Here is a 25,083-nt window from a genome sequence, read left to right as displayed (position 1 = left end):
CACTCACTCGGCCGCCGCCCCGCCGCTGCCACTGCTCCCAGGGGCTTGCTCGCATCTCTCCAGGCCCAGTTGGCCACTCCAGCTCCAGGCTGCACCGGTCTGATCAAAGCAGTGCGCGTGGAGAGCCAGGAACCCGCGCTTCTCCTCCCAGGAAAGGCGGCCGCACCGCCTCCCCCGCTTTCCCTCCCAACCTTCCTGCCTCCCCCTCCCCTCTCCACTCCCCCTGAGCCCTGCGCCCGGGCCTCACTCGCCCCGAGGGCGCGGCGCAGCGTGGAGTCCGGGGACCTGGGGGCGCTTGGCGGCTGGAGCGTCGAACGCCCGCCAGGTGGTCATTTTCCAACCTCCTGGGGTCTGGCCAGACTACTTGGGGTTTGGGAGTCCTAGGGGGACACCCAAACCCTCAGCAAATCCAGATCTGTGGGAGGCTCGGGTATTTGTGTATAGACATGCCCCTCTTTGTCGCCCGGTTCTTCCTCACCTCCAGTTGCTTAAGCTGGAGCCTCCAGATCGAGGGTGACTCGAGGGGCGCTGGTGGAGGCAAAAGCTGCCAAGGCGCCGTCTACCTTCGTATTGAAAAGTGCACAAAAGGCCCTCTCGCCCCCACCCACCACTACTACCACACAGCCGCCCCACGCGGCGCGGCGTGGCGCAAACTACGCTGGTTGCTAGGGACTGTTGGTTCCCAATCCTGCCAGCCCCACGATGAATCCCAAATTACTTTGTTAGGTAATTAGAAAGTGTTGATAATTATTTCTTTCATAATTTAGCGGTGTGACGAGGGACGGGGAAATGATCTTGTGAAAGTTCACACGTGCACACGTATTAGTTACTGATTCATTTGATTAAATGGTAGTCTCAAGTGCTCAGATCCGCAGCTGAAGGCGCCCCATTAGCATAACACTGATGTTTAATTTTCATACGCATAATTAGCCATATATTTAACACTAATAGCAACATGCAGCCTTTCAGCGTTAAACAGCCCGGGATTTGATCTGGCCTGAGCTGAACCTTCGCCGAGGCACCTTCCCCTATCTGGAGTGCGCAGTGATCACAGGACAGACCTCTGTAATCAAGCACATTTTGGCAGAGGGAACACCAATAAAAATGAACATTCAAAACAAATTACATCGGTGATGTCGTTACAGATATGAGTACAGGGGATTCTCTCTCTCTCTCTCTCTCTCTCTCTCTCTCCCTCTCTCCCTCTCTCCCTCTCTCCCTCTCTCCCTCTCTCCCTCTCTTCTTCAGCAGCGGCTCCTGCCTTCGGGAATTCCTCTTCGGTTTAAGGCCATGAAGCTGGGGGCAGAGATATTTCATGTAATGTGGTGGTTGGAGCAAAAGAGAAAAACAAAAGAGAAAGGGAGGGAGGGAGAGAGAGCAAGCGAGAGAGCTAACAGTCCAAATTCTGTAAACCAATAAAGGGTTTGTCAACGCCTAAAAGATTTTTTTTTTCCCCTTAATCACCGAACCACACGGTGAGGCTTTGTAGCAACAACCAACTAATGACTCCACCACAACTCCCGAGCCTAGTGGCTCGTCCTGATTTTCCTGTAGTACTCGTGACTTTAATTGCTCCTTCTTAGCGCCTGTTTTGGGGTGTGAAGTGCGGTCCTGTGTGCCCATTGCAGCCGCTTGGATGCCGTCTGAACCCGAGGTCTCTTCGCCTTGCGGGCCTTGCCCACGTAAGTGATCGCTGCGGTGTGTGCCGGGATCGAGGTTGGGACTGGGGAAAACTAGACTGGTGTCTCTTGGAATTTAGTGCAAGCCCAGAGGACATCGGAAGGCCCGACTGCATAGGGCCAGTTTATCCCAGAGACTTGCTGGGTTGGGTAGCCAGAGAGCGACCGACCGCAGACTGGACTACCAGGTCCTTTCAATTAGCAGAGCAGGAGACCAGGCTGGCTTCTGGGAACAAACGAACTGGCTCGATAGGGTTTCAGAGACTGGCATAATTTAGAACTGAATTGTGAGGGAGCACACTCCAGAATTATTTCATGATACAAGGAAAAAAGCAAGTCTAGGGAAAAGCTAAGCAGGGTCTCTGGAAGAGAGCACACGCCTCACTTAGCTTCCGGGAGTAAGATCTTATCGCTACCTGGTGAGCCCAGAGTGCATTCCTCCAACTGTCCCAACTCTAAGGCGACACCTGTTCTAAAATGCTTAGACCTTTTCCTGCCCAAGTGTGAAGGGAAATTAGAATCTTGCTTTGGTCTAGAAGATTCCAGATGGGGAGCAGAACTCAATGGAGTCACCTCAGGACCCAGCTGCTCAGATGGTAGCCAGTTTATTCTTCCTGGTTGGAATCGGTGGGGCTCAGGGCTAAGTGTCGGTCAGTTCAGCGGGCCAACTGAGGAGGAAGTGGACAAGGCGAGGAGGCTCTTTTTAAAAACCTTACTTCCTAATCTCAACTTCAAAGAATGTTAGACAAAATTCCTTTAATTCAAGTTTGTCTCCTACAGAGCTGCTGAGTTTAGCAGTGCAGCCTAGATTACTAAATCAGATTATATACCTTCCCCATAAATACCTCCACCTGCAATAATTGTCCCAGTGGTGGGTAAAATCCTGTGGTCCTAATAAAACTATCCTTAGGGGGACCCGGGAGTAAACTGGTCTGCAGATAAAGACACTACATGCTAATCTGATTGCTCTGAGAAAGGAGTGAAGTCATTCTCTGGCAAACAGCTCCTAAGGCCAGCTGGGCTCTGCTCCTCTCTAGGGAATATGAATTGCCACAGCTCCAACCTCTGACCCTCTGCCTGGCTAATTCCAGAACACCTCAAAAGTTGGCCAAATGATCTTTCAAATCCCCATTCCTTCTCACTCTCAAACAAACTAGGTTTAGAATCACTCCCATAAACAACTGTAATCTCTAGACAGATAAAGTGATCTGGAGGGTTGGGAAACATGGAGAGATTCCCAAGTTTAGAGAAGAGCTGGGATTTACCACTTTCCTAGTGCTTGTCCTCAGTATCTCATCCCCTTTTCCATGGCTCTGGGTGTCTGAAAGTCAAGCTAACTCCCTGTGGATGTCTCTGATGCCATCAATCCTAGCAAATATAAGGCATGTCCTTGGCTCCCTGACAACCCAAGCTCTGTTTAGACTATGGCCACTTTACCATCCACAGGAACACAAACGAGAGTCAGCAGGGCCATTGATGGTCTGGACCTCTCTAGACATGCTCTTTCTAACATGCCCAGAGGGGACTTGACTTCCTGTGAGGCTCAGCCTGGCCCACTCTGGAGCTAGATGTGAACAGATCCCCAAGAACAAGGGAAATCGGAGTGCTCTAGGCAGGAATGGATTTCTGCTTCTGAAGCAGGAAGGTGCTTCAGGCAAGTTGACCAGTAGTTACAGCTGACAGTTCTGGATCAGGCCAGCGAGGGCCTTGTCTCAAATGTGTCTGGTGTCTCCTCTCTCAGGGATCCTGTGAGATCTCAGGAATACCTGATTTGTATAGCCCAGGGAGCAGAGGAGGGCCTGTCCCAGGCCAGCAGCCGGGGGAGTGGTGGGTGGGAGGTGGGTGGGTGTGGGTGTAAGGACTGGTTGGGCTCTAAACTCAGGAGACACACATCTAAAGTATGGGGTTGTGGCTCAATTTTTCAGCACAACAAATGACCTAGTGTGGGGGGTGGTCTCAGCTGGGAGGGGGTCAAGCATGGCTCATTGCTGTGAAGAGGTTCAGGGATTTGCAGGGTCTTGTCTGCACTGCTAACATCTTCAGAAAGGCTAAACTATGGTCCACCGCCAAGAAAACATTTGTAGGCAATGCTTCCTGGCTCATCTTCTCTAGGCCAATCCTCAATGAAGAGGAAACTGGGCAGGGGGTGGAAGCAGGTGCTGCCTCTGGGCGTGCCCTCAGGCCCAGCCAATTTAAGATCCACAAGGGGAAAAAGCAGATTAAAACATTTTTTTCAGCTAACAGGTTCTGCTTTTTCTTTCTGCGGGCAGGTTAAAAGTTTGCCCCACTCCTCTGTAACTGTTACGTGTAAAGAGTGAACACAATGGGCTTACGAGGTTTTTGTTTGGGTTTTTCTTTTTTATTTGTTTTGTTTTTGGTCGTTGTTGTTGTTGTTGTTGTTTAACTTGGATAAAATCTGGAATAGATTTCAGGAAAATCAGAATTAGAATCTCGGAAAAGGCAAACCACCTGCCCAGGAAGGTGGTTCTTCAGGGGCCCTTGCAGGCCGCAGACTGAGTCGCCAAAGCCCTTGTCCTCACTGTAGTTTTTCCTGAGGCTCCTAGGTGGCCTGTGGTTGGTAACTCATTCTCAAAGGTCTCCTTAAGACAACAGGCCCTGGGCCTCGGTGGCCTTGCTGATAGATTCTCAGGCTTCTTGAGGCAGTTTGGTCAGGATCTCCACGCCGCTGGCCGTGATAAGGACCGTGTGCTCAAACTGTGCAGACCTGAAACACACAGGGTGGTAGTCAGGACACTTGTGTGCACTGGCAGCTCTGGGTGCCGCCGCACAGCCTCCCTCCCCAGCAGTTAAACGTAACAGGGCAAACACCTTTGGTTGTCCAGTGAGACCACAGTCCACTCGTCCTCCATGACTTTAAACTCTGGGGACCCCTCAGTGATGATTGGCTCTGTAGGAGAGAAAAATTTCCTGCAGTAGATACTGTTTCGGTTTGTAATGAGAGAAAGAGAGGGGAGGGATTACCAGGAGGCTCTCCCTCCCCCTGAGTGTTTCACCCACAGTTCCTGTTGTCATCCTGCAAAGGCTGATAATTGATGTTGCTTACATAGTATACTACAAACTAAACAGTAGGAAGGGGAAGTGCAGCAGCATCGAGGAAAAAATGTATGAAGTTGCCTGACTCATAATTTTTTAGAGAAAGAAGGGCATTTTAATCAAGCCTTAATTAGGACCCTGTGGATAATAACCACCCAAACACCAGTCCCTCTTATAAATACCAGTCAGTTTTTTAAAATATTTGAATTTTTAAAACACGCTCAAAATGTTCATTAATCAGCAAATAACAATTTTCTTATTTTACCCTAATTGCTTCTCCATTAAGTCCCACCGTCAGAACTAGGAGGCCTTGGTGGCCCTAGGTGATTAGAATTTGGTGGTGACACCAATCATGCCATCAGCCAGGAATGGGCCGCCACAGAGCACACGCCACTTGCTGACAGAGAGCAGGGGACTTAATCGTCTCTAGTTACTGGGTGTTAATGAAAAAACAAAACAAAAAAACAAACAGCACATTATGCCGGTAACAGAATTAGAGGTTGGATGGCTGCAGTCTCCTAAATGTGTCGGTAAGTATCTGATTTAGGAAGACAGGGCTAGAGGATATTATTTAATCACATTTACTATGCATCCAAATTATTTCATTATGCTGATTAGCTTCATTAGTCCTGTGCAGGACTTCAAGTCTCGGCAAAGGCCAGTTTCCATCCGGGGCCCCAGCTCTAAAGAGGAGCCCAGCACTTACCTATTGTGAAAGCCATGCCCGCCTCCATGGTCAGATCATTGTCATTAGCTACAACACAAACACAGGACTGTGAGAAAAGGGACCAGGAAGAGAAAGAAACACAAGGGGCCAGTTGGGCTGCTTTAAAAAACTTGACCATTTTGCTTTTGGAAAGGGTAGAGGGTTTTGGATACCTGGAGGAGCCCCCGGGGTTAAACACAGGGCTTTCAGGAGATGGGAGGTCTCACTCTTTTGTTGGTATCTGTGTTCTCAGAGCCCACCCACTCTTTAGCAGTTTGGCAAGGCCTGGCAGGGGCAGCTAGGGTGTTCAGATACCAGTACAGTTCCTTCTCTTCTTCATGTTTGCTGTTGCCTGTGCCACCCGATGCTAGGTCTCCTGGTCTCCCTAAGACCAAAATAAGTCTTGAGGGACAGATGCCAAAGGATAGCACCTGGCATGTAGGAAGGGGCAGCAGGAACATGTGCATGCATAGGCACTGGTGAGGCCCAGGGAGACAGGCTCTTTCCACACTGAAGTGGACCTCTTCTGAGTTGCCTCAGGTAGGGCTCTGGCTCAAAGGGGCACTGTTTTGCGGGGTCTCCATGGATCCTCTAGGGTGGTTTCCAGTTAGTTCTTCCAGGGACTTGCCCTCTCTCACGTACACAGGGCCAGACTCAGCACTAACTTCCTCTTAGCTCTGGTTCAAATGTGCATCCCCTGGGGACTCCTCCACACCGCTGCTTCCTACCTTTACCCAAGCCCTCCCTCCCACCCCTCCTGGTGGTTGCGGCCTTCTCTCTGTAGGGTGCACACCCAGTCAGGGAAGAACTGGATTCTGGGGAAGGAACACAAGGGTGGGCATAATCCAGAAAACACTAAAGAGTACATGCTGCTAAATACATCAGCTGTCAACGCTGTGTAGGATGTAATGAAGTTTAACCACAACAGTCAGCGGTTAGAAAAGGGGGTAAAGAAGGAAAACAGCCAACAGTCATGTGTGCACGCTGCTGGGACGGCAGTGCAGTGGGGCTTTGTTTGCAGTAACTTTTTCTAGACAAACATCCCTCAGGCCTGCCAGCCATGCATCCTTCAGGAGAAGACCAAAACCAAAATAAACTTCAACTGGGAAATGTGCTGAGCTGTGACCCAACAGCAAGGTAACATCCTGGTTAAAACGGGAGGGGGGAGGGAGGGGAGGGGGGACTGTGACCAGGTGGATTCAAAGCAAAAAGAACTTGGAGAAAAACTGATGTCATTCAATAAACAGCTTCCAAAAATAACTCTTACCATGATGCCAAATTTCTGGATGTCCATGAAAGTATGATCCTATCCCATGTCCCACAAAATGTGGACAGACTTGCAAACCGTTCTGATGAGTTATATGGCTTTAAATGACCAAAAGACATCTAATTTATTCAAATGTTTTAATGCATATTAAGATTAAAAATAAAATCACTTACAATAATCTCTGAGAAAGAAAAAAGTCAGTTCTGTGAATAGGGGGGCAGAAGGGAGGCAGGGGGAGGGGAAGGGAGGCAGGGAGGGGAAGGGAGGCAGGGAGGGGAAGGGAGGCAGGGGGAGGGGAAGGGAGGCAGGGGGAGGGGAAACTGCAGTTGAGATGTAAAATAAATGAACTAATCTAATTAATAAAAAAAAACAGTTCTATTTCAAGTCTGATGAAAGCATGAATGTTCCCTTTCTTCTGGAATAATTTTAGTGTTGGCTGATGTTTGTCGACAACTCCTTTAGGATATACAAAGAAGGTATACATATGATTTGTTGGAGTTACTCACCTAAGGACATTTAACAAAGGTTATTTTCAGGCAAGAAGTAAATATGCATACTCACAAATGTAGACTGATATACATAAGAAAGGTACACACACACACACACACACACACACACACACACACACACACATCTGTAACAAGGCCACAAAAATCTTATCTGGCTTTGATGGCTTTATGAACAGTTACTACTAATTCAGGCATTAAACAAAGAAAATTATAATCTCCAAGTATGACTTTCTACTTTTATGGTGTCCTGTACTCTCATGTAATTAAAGTGTTAAACATTTTGTAAACAGATACAAAAGATTGTCTGTTTTGTCCACTTTCTTTCAAAATTGGTGACCATTTTAGGGTTCTACTTAAGATACACATCATTAGCAAAGTTCATAAAAATGTTTTTTTAATCACAATGATATTTAAAGGGAGTTAATATTAGTCCTAATAATAAATGCAGACATTTTGGGTTCTATCTGTCTCTTAGAAATGGAATCTAGCATCCACACCTGGAATCTTTACCTGCAAGGATGAAAGGCTTGTTATTGAGGTCAGGTGAATAGAGTTATCTTGAGGAGTGCCAGACTGATAACAAACATGTACACCACTAAGGATACATATTTTCACGTGGGCAAGGGGCACAATACCTCCAACCTTACCCATAGCAACGGGCAGGTATTTGTGGAACCATGACTACAATTCCTAACAAAGCCAAACACTTGAGCTCTCAAACTCATTTCTTCTCTCTGTCTCTCTCTCTGTCTCTCTCTCTGTCTCTCTCTCTGTCTCTCTGTCTCTCTCTCTCTTTTGGAGGGGGAGAGGGTTTTTGAGACAGGGTTTCTCTGTGTAGACATGGCTGTCCTGGAACTCAATCTGTAGACCAGGCTGGCCTCGAACTCATGGAGCTTTGCCTGCCTCTGGGATTAAGGGCATGTGCTACTACACCCAGCTTCAAACTTATTTCTAACAGATTCTAGTTTAGTTTCACACACACCCTTTTGCCTAACATCTTTATAAACCATCACATCTACATACACTTTTGGAAACTTGTTTTTCCTTCTTTTTTGAACAGGTCTCAAGTTGTGTGTAGGGATGACTTTGAACTCAACACCCTCCTACCTATGTATCTCAAATGCTGGGACTACAGGCATGTGCCACCACACCCAGTTTGATTTTTTTTTTTTGGGGGGGGGGTTCAAGACAGAGTTTCTCTGTGTAGTTTTAGTGCCTGTCCTGGATCTCACTCTGTAGACCAGGCTGGCCCTGAACTCACAAAGATCCACCTGGCTCTACCTCCCAAGTGCTGGGATTAAAGGCATGCGCCACCAACGCCCGGCCTCCAAGTTTGATTTTTTTTTTTTTATTTACTTTTTTTTTTTTTTTAAATTTTATGTGCATTGGTGTTTTGCCTGCAGGTCAGATCTTTGAGTTATAGACAGTTGTTAGCTGCCATGTGGGTGCTGGGATTTGAACCCGGGTCCTTTGGGAGAGCAGTCAGTGCCCTTAACCACTGAGCCATCTTTCCAGCCCCCAGTTTGACTTTTAAGAACACTTAAAAACACTCCCAGATTTGTAAGACTCTTCACTTAGACAAGGATGTTCCTGTAACCAGTAGACAGGCAGCATCTCATGGAAACTGAATTTTGGTGTAAGCAGTAGGGCAGACATGGGTAAGCTATGTAAGTGCCAAGAAGAGGAACATGCCAATGTCTTCATCTTCGAAGCTTCGCTTTAGGATCCTTGTAGATCCCTGTGCTTTGGCCGGGAGGCATAACATCCTTCCCAAGGGGTTTCTCCTACTTCCACACAATTTCTGAATAAAACTGAGGATGGAGCGTAAACAGAGGGTGGAAGAGAGTGATTAAGTAACTCGTTATAGCCTAGGTTATTAGTTTATTTATATAAAAATGAGCTCTCCCAACACCTGTTAGTCAGTTCAGTCCCAACCACCTTTAATAATTTGAAAAGTATTCAATATAAAGCATTCTGGTGTTCTTAAAAACAAAACAAAACAAAAAAATAACTAGTGGTTTTTTTTTTTTTTTTTCCTTCAATGATCCAACCGATGGGCAGGCTTCACAGCTACATCTTCAATGTGTGTTACAATGGTAATCTTCATTTTAATTTCCAATGAGAGGAGAAGAAAGGCCACTCTAAAAACCCCTCGGGGTTCCCACTTCATACTCTCATTCCTCTTCATAAAAGAGGCTGTACAACTATAAAGTAACTCAAGACATTTGAGTGCCTCTTCCTGCCACAATTTGCTCTCTGGATCCTGATGGAACTTCCGGCCATCGTATCCTAGAATCTGTATCACATATGCAGAGACTAGAGGATTTCACAGATAGGGAAGGGGGAAAGAACTGGACAAATTCCCCTCAGTTCCCTGGTTGAATACGTTTTCTTCCCAGAAGCTAAAGATGCACTTCTGTCCAGAGTATCTCCCTTTGAATGTGTAGTTTTCAATGTACATTTAAGTGAGATAAAATTCCATTAATGTTCTCAAGTGCCGTTTGAAAACACGTGCTTTCAACTATTTCAGAACACGTGGTGAGCACAGACTCATTCCTGGCTGTGGGACTTAGATCTGATTTTGCAAAGACAATCCAAATGACTTAGGAAGTCAAATTCCACTCCTTCAGTAAGAAAGCAGATGCCCGTCACTCGGATGCGGCATGGGAAGGTGGGGCGTGCATCTACCTCTTTACAGCAATGTTGAGGGGTGGGATCTGGAGGGGCAGGCAGACACTGAGAAGTGAGGTAATTGCTCTCCAACACCAGTCCACCGCAGAACCACAGCTATCTCTCAGTACAAGGGTTTTCTTGTCCTGAATATTTCACAGATGAAACCTTTTTTTCTTGCTGAAATCTACTGAAAACAACTCTCCGGTGTGAGGTCTTCTGCTCTGATTTTCTCTAACTAAGACCTGCACAATCATGACTGGATTTCAGAGGGAGTACTGGGGAGACCTGTGTAAAGGCAGCTTTGAACCTTACTTTTCAATTACACTGCATCACCACTGTCCATGGTGAAGAGAAATTCCCTTTAAGGAGCGTCTTGTGACCCTTCCTCTTCACTCTGCTTTTCATGAAGCAGCTAGACTCCACTTACGGTCTTGTCTAAATAAATACAATTTCTTAACACATTTCAAGTAATTTATGTGACTAAAACTGCATTCCCCAAGAGGGCAGAGGAGTACCGTGTTTAAGTACATGCTCTTAAAGAAATAAGCATGCACATGGGAATGTTTTATTACCGCTCTCACGTGAATCTGTGAACACTGAGCTCCAGAGGGCCACATCTCTGAATAGAGAAGGATCTCAAAAGGCCACTGATTTGATAAGTTAGGGGATTTTACTTTAATCTTTTTAGATTTTCAGTCCAAACAGTAGCCTCTAAATGGAGGAATGTACAAAGCCAGGGATCCCCGCTAATGACAGGAATGTTTAAGTACAATTAGTCATATTTTTGAAAGCCAACAACTGTTTTCCAATAGATTGGGACATTTTATTTTTTGTTTCAAGCTGGATCACAAATTACTGTATTTTTCTTACAATAGAGCTGAACTTTTATTTGAGGTTCTCTGTTTCTGAAAAGCAGACATGATGGATTGAAATAAAAGATAATTTATTGCAATGCTTACTTTCATGTGCAGAGAGACGCAGTGTAATTGTAATTTACAGTAGCTGTCAAGGAAAATCCATCACAGATGACATTAAAATGACTTATTTTGCCTGAGCCACTTATTGTTTAAATGTGCATAATCTAATAGAAAGAGATTATTTTTTTTTTAAAAATCTGCTTTGTATTATTCTAAATTAATATTAAAACATATACTTATGAATTAAACATTAAAAACATTTATTGGTAGTTTCGTCATGACACCTCCAACTATAAGTTTAAATTATTTGGGGGTGAACTGTCATAGACTGGCGATGCATGTAGCTGCATATTCATGTTCTTCTCACACATATGGATAATACAGAGATGACTGTAGAGTACATTCAGTTAGAGAGAGTGACTATAATAGCACCACGGCCTAGAGATCGCTGGGAGTTGCTCCTGATGCCAAAGGGCACAGAGAAAAATCGTCTTTGTGAAATCATTTTAACTGACATTTCTTCAGAGACACCCTCCCATTTTTTTAGGTTTCTGAGCAGGATTTCAAGTTCCCTTGTGGTGACCTCAAGGTTTGGGGTAGCATCCCAGGAGTGCAAGTTGCCTGGGCATTCTCAGAGGGTGTCCATAGAGGCAGGCTAAGGCAGATGGATGGCGACTGACTATCTTAAAGAATGTGTGTGAGCCTTTGGTCTGTAAAGATTGCAAGTACTGGATCTCATTTGTTTATTTACTCTCTAAATATTTTTCCTGAATTAAAAAAAAAAAAGGCAAAACAATAGATGTTCAGAAATACTGCTTTGATGCATCAGGACAAACATTTGTCAGACTCGGGGACAGCTTCAATGGCAGACATAAACTATCTAAATAATGAAATGTGTTAGGATAAGAGTAAAAAGTTCATTGTCTGTTATTTTCCATGTAGTTTTTCTGTGTGCAGTTGTTGGGGCTGATCTGGTTTTCAAAGGAGCCTGTTCATGCAAATTCATACTCTGCCCAAACTGACCTTCGAATCCAGATAGCTAAAATCCAATGTCACTTTGAATTCCACTCTGCTGCTGTTGCTTTTTTTTTTTTTTTTTTTTTTTATGTAGCTGGAATTAATGTAGTGAATATGTAATGAAATGCATTATCCTGCATGGAGATTTATCAGATTTTCCGACTGAATGCTGGGCTTTGCAAGTGCTGGCTGGGGTTCACCTGCATGTTGGTGTGGCGTGTGGCTCTTTTTTGTAAAGAGTTAAGTCGTATACAAAAAGAGGGAACAAAGGTCAGCGCCCAGCCACCACTTGAATGTGAGATTTTTCTTTTTATTCCCCTTGATGTATACTAGGCTCTGTGTTATTAGTCTTAATGATGGAAAATTGTAGTGTTGATACAAATCTTTTTTTCAAAGTAGTAGGCGGGAGCTCCATTTGTTAGTAAGTTTTTTTTGTGACTAAAAGCCATGGACAGTACATTTATGTAGCAGTAAAAGGCCTGGATGCTCTTTCCATAGCAGAGCTAATTATTCCTACTGTGACCTTACTGATCTAGCCTGTTCCTAGTACATCTCATCTGCACGCCTGTTCCTCTGTGTAGATGGTGTCAGAGAATATGAAAAACCCTATAATGAAACCATTTTCATGATGGAGAAAAGGCTACTGGAGTTGCACTTGCTACAAAGAGGCTCAATTATATGAGTAATTGTGATAATTTTCTACATTCATAGCCTTCAATGGGGAAAGAAGAATGGGAACCACAAAGGAAAATTACTTTAACAAGAAAGTACAGAGAGTAAAAATGGAAGAAGAGACAAAAAGGGGAAAAAATAACCAGAAAAGAAGTTTAAAAAATAGATCTGGAGGGAGGAATGTAGTGAGACAGGGAAACAACAGAGCGGCTCAAAAGCCCGTGTGCAGCTGTGTTGCACAATTAAATTGAATTTTTTTCTGCAGTTGATGAATGTGACTACTGCAAATGTGCTTCTGTAGTTAGCTATCATTTGTTGTTCCGTGACAGGAAAAGGATAATTACCTCTCAGAGAGAATCAAAGGCTGACATGCCCTTTAGACACAGCCATGAATGCAGAGCTCCACAGAATGCCTGAATAAGAATCCAGTGTTCTCTGCCCCCTTCTACTGAAGAATAAATTTTGTTAAAATGCAAGAGCGCCACCAGCAAATTTGTTGAACCCTAGGTGTTCAAAAATATGAGGTGCATCTATCGGCTCATCCCATTTGCAAAAATAAAACTGCATTTTGAATTCATTTCTATTATATTCATGGACAGTAAGATAGTGAGATATGCATTAAATTTCTTTTCCCAGTAGGGGTCTGATTCAACATTTCCTATGAAAGAACAGAGAGACACTATCCTTTTTTCCCAGGCTAGTTAGCCTATAATTTAAAACTGTCAAAAACACAATTTTGTTCAAAGTCTTCAATAAAAGCTTCTCAGATATAACCCAAAGAGATTTTACTAAAGTTTGATTCAGACACTGTTACAATATTTTTAAAGCCATAAATACATTTAACTGATATTTTACTGCCTTTTTTCTTAAAGTATTTGAAGGCGTACTCAGAGAAAAAGGCAGCATCTTTTCAAGGTGACTGAGCTTTCTATCCTTTGGGCAAACGGGAGTACTCAGAGGCCCAGGCTCATATTAATGAGAACAGCACTTTAAAGGGACTGGCCGATCATCTTTAACAAAATGTGTTACTTTTAAATGAAAACACATATTCTGCATGGCTACTCCAAAACATTTAGGGGAAGAAAAAAAAAGATCTGGAAGTGGGAAACAGATGACAAAGAAAAGTCTTGAGTTCAGAAAATACACTTATACTCAAAAAGGAAGCACAGGAAAAATTCTGGGGAAAGTAAACAATGTTTTATAGGGAAAATGACCCAGACAAAAAGTGATGCAGAGCAGCCTTTCAGGATATTTCTTAATCTGCTAACTTAAAAAGTCAGGCTGCATTGAGCTCACACTTCCGATCTTGGCATCACAGGAATGCCTCTCTATAAAACAGAGTTTTTTCCTTTCTCACCAGCCAAGGGCTGGGATGATCAATGCTTTTCTTAGGTGCCTTCTTCTACATTTGAATCACAGCATCACAGACCAATATGTTAAGCTAAAACAAAAGCAGCCACATAACTACTGCTCACCGCTCCAATGAGTTTCCTTGCTGATCCTGGTCAAACTCACTTTTTTTAAACCTTTTTTTTTTTCAACCCAGGGAACAATATTGCAGCTTGGCAGTTCACATACTGATATCAGACTGAAATGATGGCTGTGAATCATAAAACATGTCATCAACTTTATACCAAGCCACCAATAACCTTTGTACCATTCGCCAAGTCCCCTTTTACTTGTCAGTACAAGGCTTACCTGATTGTGTTTCCAATTACAGAGAAGGGGGCCCCAGCTCGGCAGGCTGCAATTGCTTCATCTCTACACCTCCTGGCAACCGCGACTAACTTTTTACCACGTTCATCCACATTGCCCACCAAAAAGGTTTCCGAAGTATCTCCATGGTAGCCATTGTAATATACCTAAACACAGGCACAAATTTTAAGGGATGTCCTTGTCTGGGATCCTTTTCTCCTAAAGTATATACACTGTTCGTTTATGCAGTTAGTAAATTTATTACCTTCTCAGAGTTAGTCTCAAGTTCACATAGAAAGAAAAAGAATATACTCAATTCATTCTGAAATTTAAAAACTAAAACCATGCAGTGATCCTGCAAAATCTAGAAAACGAACAAATGACCAGCTCAGTTACTTCAGCTCTAAGATTAATAATACTATTGTAGCATTTTGAGGCCTCATTTTATTTCTGAGAAGGCAAAACTATGCCTGGAAAAATTAGTTATCAAATACATTGACCTGTAATTACCACAGTAGGTTTAGAAAATTAAGTATTTAGCATAGTAAAACATGTCCTCAGTGTCATGAGGATTTACACGCTCCTTTATTTACCAGCTCTAGACTTAGAAATGATACATAATGACAAGAAGAAATAAGATACACATCAGCACTATAATGGTGGGCAGGAGAATTTCATGCTAAGAATTGATGGGGCTCAATACAATAATAAAATATGGTGGAAAATTCTACATCTAGAAATGAAATTTGAACCAAATGTTCCAGAAAGTACGATGGTAACAGGAACCACTCTGTGGTGTGGATTTTTAAAGAATTGGAGCATACCAAAGCAAGCTTAGGAGTAAAACCACAAAGATAATTTTATCAGTCTTCAACGACTTAGGAGCTCCATGTGATCTTGAACAACATCAGGTTCATCCTGAAAAGTCAATGGCTAGCAAACACTAGAACACACGTGGAAGGCAGAGGAGACCTGGTGACTATTGCTCCCTGGACGCAACATGGCATCTACTACTCTACATGAATTTATCCTAGTCATCTTCATGGTTCTCCCTTTCCTGAGGTAGAGTGCAGACACGCTTACGAGAAAAGCTACTTACTGAAGCTTTTTGTCTGAACTGATGTCACGCCCACATCTTGGCACCCACTGAAGAAACTCTTAAGACAATGAGAAGGGGACAAAAAGTCGTCATAGAGATCTCTGGCTCTCAAGCCAGGAAACTGAGGCACAGATAAACACCTTGTTTGGGCTACTGGCAGAGTACACCCCAGTCAATCTGACAGACTGATGGCGACTAATAGCCTCCTAGTCCCTCACAGTAGTGTTTTCTAATTTATTCCCACTTATATTCCCTACGAAAAATGTGAGCATTTGTCAGATACAAGAATACAACATTTGTTACTATAAGCGTAACAAAGTGTAATTCAAGAAAATTTGTAACTGTGTGTTTTCTTAAGTAAAATGTATTGTTTAAATTCATTTAACTTGCTGTTTCATAATACTTAAAAATTAAAATAGGTTAAAATTATTTTGTGTGTGTGTGTGTGTGTGTGTGTGTGTGTGTGTGTGTGTGCACATGCCATGGCATGTGTGTGGAGGCCAGAGGACAACTTGCAGGAGTCAGTTCTCTCCTTGCATCATGTGGGTCCCAGGGATTGAACTCAGGTTGTCAAATTTTGGCAAGTGCCTTTCCTTGCTGATCCATTTCATCAGCCTGCTCTAAACTATTAAATTTTCAATAACTCTTAAGATAACTACTTAAAGGATATGGAATAGAATGTGTGTGTGTGTGTGTGTGTGTGTGTGTGTGTGTGTGTGTGTGTGTGTTTCTGGGGACTGAACTCAGGGCTCTGCACATGTTTAGCAGGAAGAACATACTTTTGAAGGATTGGGGCAGGCAACTATAACTACAATTTTCCCCATAAACCATTCTTATGCTTCATTTAACAAGTATTAACTGAGCAACTACTAAAACACCACCTTTTCATTAAAAAAAAATTAATGTTCAAGAGAAAAAAAAAAACCTCATAATAGATATAAAATGCAAAGGGTATTTCCAGACAAAAGTGCAGGTGTTAGAAATGCAGTTTTTCAGTTAATAAAATATCTCATAAGAAATACAATTTTTTGATACTGACCAATATGTCTCTTAGACTTCTTTACACTTCTAGACACTAGAAAGTATTTCAAGTGAGTTTAAGAATTGTTGGAATAATTTCAGCTTCAGAAGTGAAATTCTCTATTAAAAGCCTTCAGGAAACCTAGGAAGGAATAATGTGTTCTCCCTGGGCACATTGGGGACAGCATGGGAGACTTCTCATTTCCTTCGAGCAGCAATATTTTATTAGTGGGTGATTAGGTGAGGTAATCAATGTGAAACCCTAAAATCGGGTTCAATCTGAGATAAAAATGTATCACAGGAGAGGTTTTGTTTCCGGTGCACTTCATAAAGCACCTCCCACACAATTCAGAGCCAGAGAGACCTGAACAGGATGTGTGGACTGACACTCAGGCATTCTAAGACACGATGACATGGGAAGTGCTATGGGCAAGAACTGTTTGGCTCTATCTGTGCACAGACTGAGCTGAACACAAGGCTGAATTAACTCAAACAACTACAAATTGACAATCTACCAATGCCCATTTCCATTATATCCCCACTGCTACCTGACTTTCAGCCTGAATATAGAATAACTATTATTAAAAACATTTACTCTCTCATAGAGGATGTGTTTTTTGAATGGCACTCATCTCCAAGAGTCCCTGAAAGACGTGCACATTTTATTTATCTAAAAGTTATTAATTAGTCATAGACGCACAGATTTTATTTATCCTTTGTATAATTCAAAAGGCCCCACTACAGACAATCTGAAATGAAATGAGCACAAATAATCCAAGTCTGAGGATGGTGAAGGGCCTAGGAGATGAGAACAGGTTACAGCTTGGACAATTTGCAGTCCCCAAGTTCAATCACTTAGGCTTGTTATTAAAAAGAAAGGCCATCATCCATTCGGTGAAAACTTAAATTCAGGCAGAAAAACCATTCTGCTTGTGTGCCGTGAGCTCAGGCCTCTCTCCACCAGGGATGGAACACAACGTTACCTTCAGGGATTTTAATAAATCTAGGGAACACTGCTAGCAAGAGTTGCTGTCCAAATAGACTGACACGCAGGCCAATGTAGCCCCTAATGACAGAGTAAGATAATGACAGGCCCCACTCAAAATCAGCAGGAAGAGGAAGATCAATCTTGGCAGAGTGAAGGAAAAATGCTGGCTTTCTCCGTGTTAGCTCATCTCATACATATCTAGCTGCAGCAGCTGCCTAGTGCTGTGGTGCTCTGCATTAACTACACAGTGGATCAATAACAATTACACCTTCTCAAAAACATGACACATAGCAGGATTGGGCTGACATTTCACTTAGGCCAACATTGATCTCAGTGCATCTGATTCCAGCCCGAAATTCAAGTCAGGCCTGGGTTTACTTGGAATAAACACAGAGTTAAAGACAAAAAAAGGAAACCAGCTGCTTGTGTCCGGGGCTGGAAGCAAACAGCACTCCCGAGCGCAGCTCACATTTACAAGCCACCCTCCTTCCTGTTGCAACTAGCAATTCTGAAGTTGATCAGGGATAATTTTTTTATATGATTTACTCACCGTGACATCAATGTTGATAATATCTCCATCCTGAAGAGGTCGGCTGAAATGGTGATAGACAGATCTCAATAAAAAGAAATGTGAAAATAAATGCCCACAGACTACTATTGCGGACCCAGTGAGCTGCAGCGATGGTTGACAGAGGAGCAGGAATGGATGGAGTAACCAGATCTGACCTTGGTCTTACGTTAATCACACCACATTTTATAAGAAATACAGGAAACAAACACTGCTGCCTTAAGACTTCATGATTCTTTAAAGAGATACACTTCCTAATTACCTGAAGTTTGTAAACAGTCAAAACAAGAGCTGTCAATACAATTTGCCTCCAGCACCGTATGGTAAAAATGGAATAAGCTAAAAGAAATAGGTAATGTACAAATATTTTTGTGGCTCACATACTGCTTTAAGAAACATCAAATGGTGTCAAGTTCAAGTATGTAGGCATTACAGGGGGAATCTTTTTTATGTACTTAAACTTGAATTATGAAACCATCAGGTCTCCACTGGGATGCCTGGGCAAGGCTTGTAAGTTATTCACTTTCTGGTTGAACAGTATGGCGGAGGTATCTGTCCTGCCAAAAGACAGGTTCGCCGACAGAAAGATGCAGGCATGTTCCCCACCCCCCACCCCCCCACCCCAGGCAAACATTAAACACTTGACAACAATGGTTCTAATCAAATCCACTTCACCTTTATATTTGAAGTAAACTATTTCCCTTCAATTTAATAAAAGGTGCCCTGTACATGTCATCATAAAGTAACATGGTATTCACCTACCATTATTTATTTTTCCACTAACTTAAGTTCTGGTACCTTGGAAGATACTGGTCTTCTGATCACCCTGCAAATGGTAGCCAGGGAGGGGGTCATTAGCTATGCTTATCATATTGTAGTTTTTAAAACTTTTTATTTTTTTGGTGTGTGTTATAGTGTTATATCCCACGTAGAAGCAAAATACCTCAAAATTCTTATTTTATCATAATCAATTTCAGAAGCGTGCACACAGGTAGGTTTCAATTGAACTACAGTATTTTTCAATATGTGCTATGGATCTTAGTTTCCAAAGGAACAATACATTATTGAAAAATGAATACCTGTCAGGAATGCCATGACAGAGCACGTTGTTTACAGAGGTACAGACAGATTTTGGAAAGCGTCCATAGCCCAGAGGTGAGGGATATGCATCATGACGGATGATTTCCCCATGAACTAACGCGTCTATCTCTTCCGTTGTCATGTCAACCTGCAGTGTTAAACAAGTGTGCGGCGACAGTTGAGACACTTCCTGTAATAGTGACCGCCCACGACAGCAGCACTCCCAGGTGAGACTGTGTACATTCGCCATGATGAAGTCATGGTGTGACACTGACTATTCACAACTCCCATCACCAGCCGCAGTCCTGCTCTCTTGATCTTTTGGGTATATGATGATGTTAGAGCCCATTTTGATCAAGTGACGGTATATGGTGCTGCTATATACCATTAGGAAATAGAGTGGGTCATTAAGTGACAATTCCGGGTAGCCTGATGGTTTCAGCAACGCGTCTTTCATCAATTCCTTCCTCTTCCTCGAGGGTCAGAGCTCTGGCTAAAGGAAGCATACAAATAAGAATACAATCGGAATGCCGACTTAGAGAGGCGTTGCCCACACCGTTTTATCTTGTTGAAAACTGCATGGGCGAGCTTTGCTCAATGGCAAGGAGGTGGTGGACTGTTATTTTAAAGCCCAGCCTTTGACACCTTTCCTAGAGGTTGTATTTCCAATAAGCTTGATTTCTTTCATGCCCAGATAAATTTATTTTAATGTTTCCCATACCAGGAAACACCCAATTGTTTTCCAACAAAGAACTGAAATGGAGGGTCTCGTTTCGTTTCTGTTTTGCCCTGCTGGGGACTGAACCTGGGGTCTCACCTAGGCTAGGCAAGTGGTCTGATGTTTAGCTGTACCTCAACCCCAGAAACTGAGTTTCCTAAGCACATGAAGACCACCTCCATGAAATCATACCACAAATAAAATTCTATAACAAAGGAAAAATATTCAGGAGATGCTAACTACTCCCTCATCAATTTCCTGTTAGTTTATATTCATCTTGTGACCTTGTGCTTGGATATGTTGCCGTGACAGGTGGCCACACAGGAGACATAGTAACCAAAGTCGCCACTGAGTCCCACTTTGAAGCTGCATTTATCTCTCTTTATGGACTACAGATAGCAGGGCGTTTTGACCGATTCTCAAAGAACCAACTCTCATAGCAGTAACTAGTTTTGTGTATTGGCCCACCCTTTGTAGGGCACATTCAAGAAAAGAGGAGGTAGACTTCAAGGCAGGACCAACACTGTCAACACAGGGAGGGGATGTGGGAAACACAAGCAGGGCAGAGGCAGAGGGGCTGTGGCAAAGCCAAAGTCCTCTGCCACGGAGCACCTTGGACAGGCTGAGTCAGCTGAGTATCTCTAGAATTCTGCCAGTTACAATCAAAGTAGTTTACATTATTCCTTGAACAAATACATAAAACAGTAAAATCCCCCTTCCCATCTTAAGGCTTTACTTTAAAAAAAAATCAAATTATTAATAGATGAGTGTAAAGGGAGAGTTAAGCAGAAAGGGAGAGGAAGCCTGTGTGCAGGTTGCGCTGAGGCTTGGTAAGACACCACCTTTAAGCTCTTCCCAGCCAGGAGGAGAACGTGCCGGGCCAGCTGACAGGCCTCACGAAGCCCTTGGATCTGATCTTCATTCTTAACTTCTATGCTGTCCCCCCAGTCCGGCACAATGCCTGTCGTCACATAGTCTGGCTTCTTTATGTGCTTCAGGAAAAAGGATTGAAAACGGAGATCAGAACCCAGCACGCGACAATGGCAGCCTTTTTTTCAGACACAGCCTCCTGCTTCATGGAGATCTGCCCTTCCTGCTGAAGCACCGACCTCCAAAGCCAGCACAACAGACCTCCAGGCTACCCCCAGTTCCTTCCCCTGCCCTTTTGAACTTAACATCGCCTGGTAGCGCTGTTCTGGATGGGCTGTTAACCTCACCAGGCTTTGACCAGGGTTCTGCTGAAGGAGATTCTGGTCAGAACAAATAGCAGTTTTCTATTCTTGACTTCACCCGAGCCCGTTAGGGGCATAGCCCATGGATAAAAAAGCACCATGTTTCCAATCTGCACAATGCTTGGTTAAGAAACACTCTCATCTTCTTCAAGCAATGATAAAATGTATGCAAAGGACAGTTCTCAACACCCTCTCCCAATGAGTCCATGTAAAAGGGTGCCAAGTGCATAGGGCCCTGCCACACACACATTCTTATACTAGGTGACCCGATAACTGAGCACCAGACAAGACAAAACAAAACAGCTTATTTCCTTGATGTCTTCTCCAAGGACAATAAAATTACCTAGAATTCTTCCATCATTCATCAAGAAGAAACAAAGAGTCCGCTCCTAACCCAAAGTCAGACATCCAATCCTGATGCCCCATGTCTGGTTCTCCAGCAGTGAAATTCACTGGCGGTTTTCAGGAAGTAACCCTACCTTACACACAGCTTCTGTCCACCCTGAGGTCTGCAGGGCCCTTCCTGAGTATTTATAGCAATGGACTGCTGACCATAACACAGTGAGCCTACATAGAAGTTTGGGCCAGGAATCGCACTCGAAGCTCTGCGGGGCTGAGAGGTTGGGGCTCTTGTGTTTGTAAAGAGCGCCAGGCCAGACCTTAGGATCTTCTCCTATTCCGCTATTCAGAAGGGCTTTTCTCTTTTCCATATTTGTTTGCTTATGAGACAGGGTCTCTCATGGAACCTGGAGCTCATAGCTAGCCAACAGCTCCAGGGATCTACCTGTGTCCACATCCTCACTCCTCAGCACTAGAATTACAAGCATACACCACCGTACCAGGGGCTTTATGTGGTTGCTGGGATCTGAGCTCACGGTCTTACACTTATGTGGCAAACACTAAAGCTTCTCTCCAGCCCAAGGGGCTTTTGTTGTTTGGGTAATAGAATGGCCTGGCTTGTCACAGCTGAGCCAGGAAGAAACATCTCCTCTCTTATAGTCACCCTCCAACTCCCACAGCCAACCAGGTCTCCCCTCAGCAAGCCTATGTTCTTATTTCTGCTCTGTGATCTGTCTTGGTTATAACGATAGCTGAGGACTGCTGGGTTGTCTCTGAAACTGGCTAAAATGCAGACTACAACGCTTTTTTTATATTTAGGTGTGTGCCTGTGTGTCTGTATGTCTGTGTCTGTGCATGGATGGATACAAATATGCATTCATATGGATATAAATACACATGTGTACAGAGGAATGGAGACCACAGGATGATACCTGGTATCTTCCTTAATTGTTCTCCGCTTTATTTTTTTGAGACAGGGTCTCTCACCGAATCTGGAGTTTACTGACTTGACTATACTGACTGGCCAGTGAACCCCAGGGGTCCCCCTGTCTCTGTCTCCCCTCCCCAGCTCTGGGGTTATAGGCACTGCTGTAGTCCTGGTTTGTTTTGTGTGGGTGTTGACCCTCGTGTATACAGAGCACGTGCTTGCTGACTGCGCTATCTCCCTGGAACCTAGAGATTTCTTTTTGTTTTTACTGAAGAAAAAGAACGTCAGTTTTATGACTAATACCAAATGCTGATTCTCTCTACGATGGCCAGACCCAAGCCAAGACAGGGCTTTGGGCTCTTTTGTCTCTCAAGCCTCGTTATAAAAATGAAAGGAACTACTCCCCTTTGGGGGTATGCTCAAGGTGATTCACAATAAAGAAAAAGAGTGTAAAAGGAAAAAGCAGGTGACTTTTGAGGTAAGCCTCTATCTCTCTTAGCTATTTTTCTCCTTTCTAAATGACCCCTTACACCTCATTTGTATTTTCAAAGGCAGAGAGATTGTCTTTCCACAATATTGAAATCTTTGGTGGGGGGGAATCAAGGACGCTCTGGATTTAATTTACTCTAAAAAAATTATTCAAAAGACAGTAGTATTAATAACATAGAAAGTTTAAGGGCTTAAAAACATCCAGGATGTTAATTTCCATGAATCTCTCTTGAATCAATCCCAATAATCTTAAAAGAAAGGAGAAAAAAAGAGGGAGAACAAAAAGGGAAAGGAAAGGGAAGAAGGGGAGGGAGAAGGGAAAAGGAGGGTAAAAAGGAAAAAGGAGAGGGAGGGAGGAAGAGGAGAAAGGGGAAAAAAAGGGAAAGAAGAAGAGGGAAAGAGAGGGGAGAGAAAAGGGGTAAGAGAAAAAGAAAGGGGAAGAGAAGGGAGAGAAGGGGAGGGGGAGAGAAAAGAAAAAAAAAAGAGGGGAGGGGAGGAGAGAAAAGAGAAAAGGAAGAAAGAAAAAAAAGGAAAAGAAGGAGGGAAGGAAAAAAGGGGAAAAGGAGAGAAGGGAAGGAGGAAGAGGAAAAAGAAAGGGAGGGAAAAGAAAGGAAAAGGGAGAGTAAGGGAGAGGAGGGAAGGGGGGGGGAGAGAGAGACAGAGAAGAGAAGGAGGGAGGGAGAAGAAGGAAAAGAAAAGGGGGGGGGAAGGGAAGAAGGGGGGGGGGAAAAAAGAGAAAGAAAAAGAGGAAAGGGTAAGGTAAGAAGGGAGGGGAAAAAAAAGGGAGGGAAGAAGAAGAGAGGAAAAAGGAAAGGAGAAAAAGGAGGGAAAAAAGAGGGAAAGTAAAAGGGGGAAAAGAGGAGGGGGGGGAGGAAGGAAAAGGAGGGAGGGAGGAAAAGAAAGGAAGTAAAAAAAAGAGGGAGAAAAGGGAAAGGAGAGAGGAGGGGGGAAAGGAAAAAGAGGGAAGAAAGGGAGAAAAGAAGGAGAAAGGGAAGGGGAAAAAGGAAGGGGGGGGAAAGGAAGGGAAAAAAGAGGGGGAAAAGGGGAAGGGGAAAGAGAGGAGGAGGAGGGAAAAAGGGGGGAGGGGGAGGGGGAAAAGGAAAAAAGGGAGGGGGGAAAAAAAAAGGGGGGGTAAAAAGGGAAAAGAGAAGGGAGAAGGGAAAAAAGAGAAAAGAAAAAAAAGAGGAAAAGGAAGAGGAGAAGAGAGAAGGGAAAGGGGGAAAGAAAAAAAGGGAGGGGAAAAAAGGAAGGAAGAGGGAAAAAGAAAAGGAAAAAGGGAAAAAAAGAGGAGAAAGAAAGAAAAAAAAAGAGGGGAAGGGAGAAGGAAGGGAAAGAGGAAAAAAAAAAAGAGGGGAAGAGGAAAAAAAAGGGGGAGGGAGGGAGGGGGGGGGGGGGGGGGGAAAGGGGGGGAGGAAAAAGGGAAGAGAGAAAGAGAAAAAGGAAGGAAGGAGAGGGGCAAGAAAGAAAGAGGGAAGAGGAAAAGGAAGGGAAAAGAAAGAAGAGAGGAGAAGAAGGGGGAGGAATGGAGGGAGGGGGGAGGGGGGGAAAAGGGAGAAGGAGGGGAAAAGAGGAAAAAAGAGGGGAAAAGGAAGGGAGGAAGGAAGAAGGAAAAGGAAGAGGGGGGGGGGGTAAAGGAGGGAAAAAGGGAGAGAAGAAAAGGAAAAAAAAAGAAGGGAAAAAAGGGGAAGTAAAAAGGGGGAGAAGAAGAAAAGAAAAGAGAAAAAAAAGAAGGAAAGAGAAGAGGGGAGGAAGGGAAAAAGGAGAAGAAAAGGGAAAAAGGGGGGAGAAGGTAAGAAGGGAGTAAAAAGGAAAGGGAAAAGGAGGGAAAAGGAAAAGGGAAAAAAAAAGGAGAAGGGGGGGGAGGAGGGGGGAGAAAAAGGGAGGAAAAAAAAAGAAGAAAAAAAAGAAAGGGAGAAAGAAGGAGGGGGGGAGGGAAGGGAAAAAAATAGAGGGGAGGAGGTAGGGAAAGGAAAAGGAGAAAGGGAGAGGGAAAAGAGAAGGAGGGAAGGGGAGAAGGGGAAGGGAGAGGGGAACAGAAGGGAAGAGGGGAAGGAAAAGAAGAAAATAAAGAAAGAGGGGGAGAAAGAAGAGGAGGAGGAGGGAGAAAGGGAAAAGAAAGGAAAGAAAGAGAGGGGGGAAAAGAAGGAAAAAAAAGGAAAAAGGAAGAAGGGGAGGGGGGAAGGGGGGAGAAAAAAAAGGAAAAAGAAAAAGGAAGAAAAGAAGGGGAAAAAAAGGAAGGGGGGAAGAGGGGGGGAAAAAAGAAAGAGAAAGGAGAAAAAGGAAGGGGGGAGAAAAGAAAAAAAAGAGAGGGAAAAAAAGTAAGAAAGAAAAAGGAGGAGGGGGAAAGAGGGGAGGGGGAAAAAAGAGGAAAAAGCCGAAGGAAGGGGGGGGGAGGAGAAAAAGAAAAGAGAAGGAAGGAAAGGGGAAAGGAGG

General features: G+C 43.8%; 1 protein-coding gene across 3 annotated transcripts in view; it reads right to left on the bottom strand.

Moving 5' to 3' along the window:
- Positions 1-4,036: 4,036 nt before the first annotated feature.
- Positions 4,037-25,083, bottom strand: part of Metap1d (methionyl aminopeptidase type 1D, mitochondrial) — an 81,083-nt gene continuing 60,036 nt past the window's right edge. The window contains exons 1-8 of one of the 3 annotated variants that reach the window (XM_036184466.1): positions 20,505-20,674; positions 18,944-19,092; positions 17,847-17,889; positions 14,193-14,356; positions 6,707-6,804; positions 5,440-5,487; positions 4,509-4,587; positions 4,037-4,404 (exon numbers count right to left, since the gene is read on the bottom strand). In XM_036184466.1, coding sequence (XP_036040359.1) covers positions 4,326-4,404; positions 4,509-4,587; positions 5,440-5,487; positions 6,707-6,804; positions 14,193-14,356; positions 17,847-17,889; positions 18,944-19,086 — 654 coding nt within the window. In that variant the 5' untranslated portion in view covers positions 19,087-19,092; positions 20,505-20,674 and the 3' untranslated portion in view covers positions 4,037-4,325. Of the gene's footprint in view, positions 4,405-4,508; positions 4,588-5,439; positions 5,488-6,706; positions 6,805-14,192; positions 14,357-17,846; positions 17,890-18,943; positions 19,398-20,504; positions 20,675-25,083 lie in introns of those variants that run through there. The other 2 variants (XM_036184465.1, XM_036184464.1) reach the window with 2 other exon arrangements.

Source organism: Onychomys torridus, chromosome 4 (genome assembly GCF_903995425.1).
Source record: "Onychomys torridus chromosome 4, mOncTor1.1, whole genome shotgun sequence".
In the NCBI taxonomy this organism is placed as follows: Eukaryota; Metazoa; Chordata; class Mammalia; order Rodentia; family Cricetidae; genus Onychomys; species Onychomys torridus.
The sequence above is the reverse complement of the archived record's forward strand: the minus strand, read 5'-3'. Positions and strand labels throughout refer to the sequence as shown.